Source organism: Penaeus chinensis, chromosome 36 (assembly GCF_019202785.1).
Source record: "Penaeus chinensis breed Huanghai No. 1 chromosome 36, ASM1920278v2, whole genome shotgun sequence".
NCBI lineage: Eukaryota > Metazoa > Arthropoda > Malacostraca > Decapoda > Penaeidae > Penaeus > Penaeus chinensis.
In genome coordinates, this window is record NC_061854.1 from 9875954 (window position 1) to 9878453 (window position 2500).

Consider the following 2500-nt stretch of genomic DNA (forward strand, 5'->3'; position numbering starts at 1 on the left):
TGGGGTTGGACCGCCTTCGAAGGGTATTTGAACTCTCCCTATTGTTCGCCCCCCCACCTCCCCCACGCTCACTTTGTCCTGCACCGCCCCCCCCCCTCCCGCTCCTCCCCTCCGTAGGGCGAGGGAGGATGGAAAATAATCCGTCTTCCGGTCTGTCTCCGCCTGTTTATTCATTATTTCACTCTCCTTCATCCGCCTGTGCCGGGTGCGTTCCTCCTTAGCGAGCTGTCTGTGCGAACGGGTCCGACAACGCGTAAATCATAGCGCCTCGCCGATTTATTTTAGAGGGGGAGTTTCACAAGAGTTCGTTCCGCACCAAAGTTTCCCACACAATTCGAACCTGGCAACTCAGGCGGCGGAGAGGGCACGGCGGTGTCCCTCTCTGACCGGTCCGAGGTATGTCCCATATGTCCTATACGTCCCCTGCGCAGAAGCATACTCGGACGCTACTTCATGGTGACGCTAAACACGTCTGGCCGACAAATATTCGGTAGCGCGGATTAAAACTGACTCGTATATCTAGTCGAGCGTTAATGAAATGGTTCGACTCTCGGCATCTGAGGAGAGGTCAGGAGAGCGCTGGGTGCAGGTCGCTCGGACTGTCAGTTGCTTAACAGCCACGGGAGGAGACACGTCGCCGCGACTCTCTCCTCTTCACCCCCTCTTACCACGAATTGAAATTCAAGTTGATATAGTTCGCTGGTGTACTGTGGAAGAAAGTTACTTTTATCCGGTGAATAATTTCCTCCAAAATACATAAGAGACTGCGTCATTTACAATTATTTTCTTACGTTATTGCAAACTTTGTAGTCATGGATAAGGGTACACAGCTAGTGTATAGTGAAGATAGGATGTTCAAGTTACCAAGACAGTATCATGTCACTGTACGACTTGCGCTTGATTCAGAATGTTCTGCCAACGTGTGTCAGTGAAGTGTATTTAGATTTTTGAAATAACGTCTTCATTACCTCTCGTACGATGACTGTGAAACCGATATATTTCAACCGCACTAGATCGAACCAAAACTAACCATGGATAAGATTTGTTGTACGATGCTAAGGTGAAATAAACTCGTAACGAGTAGCACACACTGCGCTCAGCGATCATGAAATTCAAATTGGGGTTCTTAACCACACCCACTTACCGCGTGGACCCCCGCGCCCCCAGCCTCCTCCGCATGGACACGCCCCCGCTCACGCCGAAAAACGACCACGGAGCCAAACTCGCCAGCCACCTATGGAGTGAAACCGGCCCGGCGGCCGAGGCCAGCGCGCCCAAGTGTCCCAACAAAAGTGACTCCGGGAAACTCGGGCTCTGGGTGAGCAGCAAGTGCGACGGCGCGGGGCGGATCTGGGCGAAGGACCTGCACAACGGAAAGAGCAACAGCTACGACCTGCGCAGCGCCGCCTCGCAGGGCACAGGCCGGCTTGGCGGAGGGAGCCGCGACAGCACGACGCTAGTGAGCTACAAGCCTCTTCTTGAGTGTGATTACCCCCAGCAGGAGGAGTCGGGGGGCAAAGGGAGGGAGACGCCGCCCAGGATACGAGCCTTCAGTACCAGCTCGTCTTCTTCAGCAAGCACAAATAGCAGTAGCAATAGCAGTAGCGTTAGTAGCAGCTCGAGGACCAGATTCGACTGTTCAGGTCCCTCGAGTCTAGAAGATCCCGCTCTCCTCATTAGTCCTCGGAGGGCTGGCGGCTATGACGCGAGAGCAAATAGTCTGAGTAACAAAATAAATGCCTACAACAGGACAAACAGCCTGAACAGCCGGACCAGCAGTCTGAACAGCAACGCCAGCTGGGGCAGCAAGACGAGCAGCAGCAGTTCCTCCAGCAACGACAGCAGCGTCCGCGGCGAGCGCAACATTTTCAGCCGAGGAAACATCTTCAGCAACAGCTTCACCTTCGGCAACGGCGGCAAGAGGACCCCCCCGGCCCCCTCCGCCCCCACTCCCCCCTCCGGCGCCGGCCCCTCCGCAAGCACCGCCGGTCACTCGGCAACAGATGACACCGGAGCAAGGGTGGCGGCGGAGGACCGAGGGGTGTCGGATATCAACGTGGTGGTGCTGGGGGACAAGGGCGTCGGCAAATCAGGTAAAATGTCTGCTCTGCCGGGCGAAGGCGTGGGTATTGCATGCCAGACCCCTAGCTCTGACTCCCATCCTTCACTGGGCTGTGATCCGTGTCAGTCCTCGTTTCCTTGTTGCTTTTCTCATATAGGCTAATATAATCGCAATTAAAGTAAATTCTTCTCATCGCACCTCTAGACTACGATCGCTCTATTTACTCACGCATACGATATCACATCAGCGTCGCTCCACCTCACCCCCACTAGCAACCTCCCCGCCATAACCCCCACCAGCAACCTCCCCGCCATAACCCCACCAGCAACCTCCCCGCCATAACCACCAGCAGCGCCACATAAGTACCTCCTTCCCTCATCCCGGAACAGCGGAGCTCATGACCAGCGTCAGGCGCTTCACGTGCCCCGACATGCGGTC

General features: G+C 55.4%; 1 protein-coding gene across 1 annotated transcript in view; it reads left to right on the forward strand.

Moving 5' to 3' along the window:
- Positions 1-646: 646 nt before the first annotated feature.
- The window catches only part of LOC125045032, a 41135-nt gene continuing 39281 nt past the window's right edge, over positions 647-2500 (forward strand). The window contains exon 1 of the mRNA XM_047642069.1: positions 647-2093. Within this exon, the coding sequence (XP_047498025.1) occupies positions 1106-2093 (988 nt within the window). The 5' untranslated portion in view covers positions 647-1105. The remainder of the gene's footprint in view (positions 2094-2500) is intronic.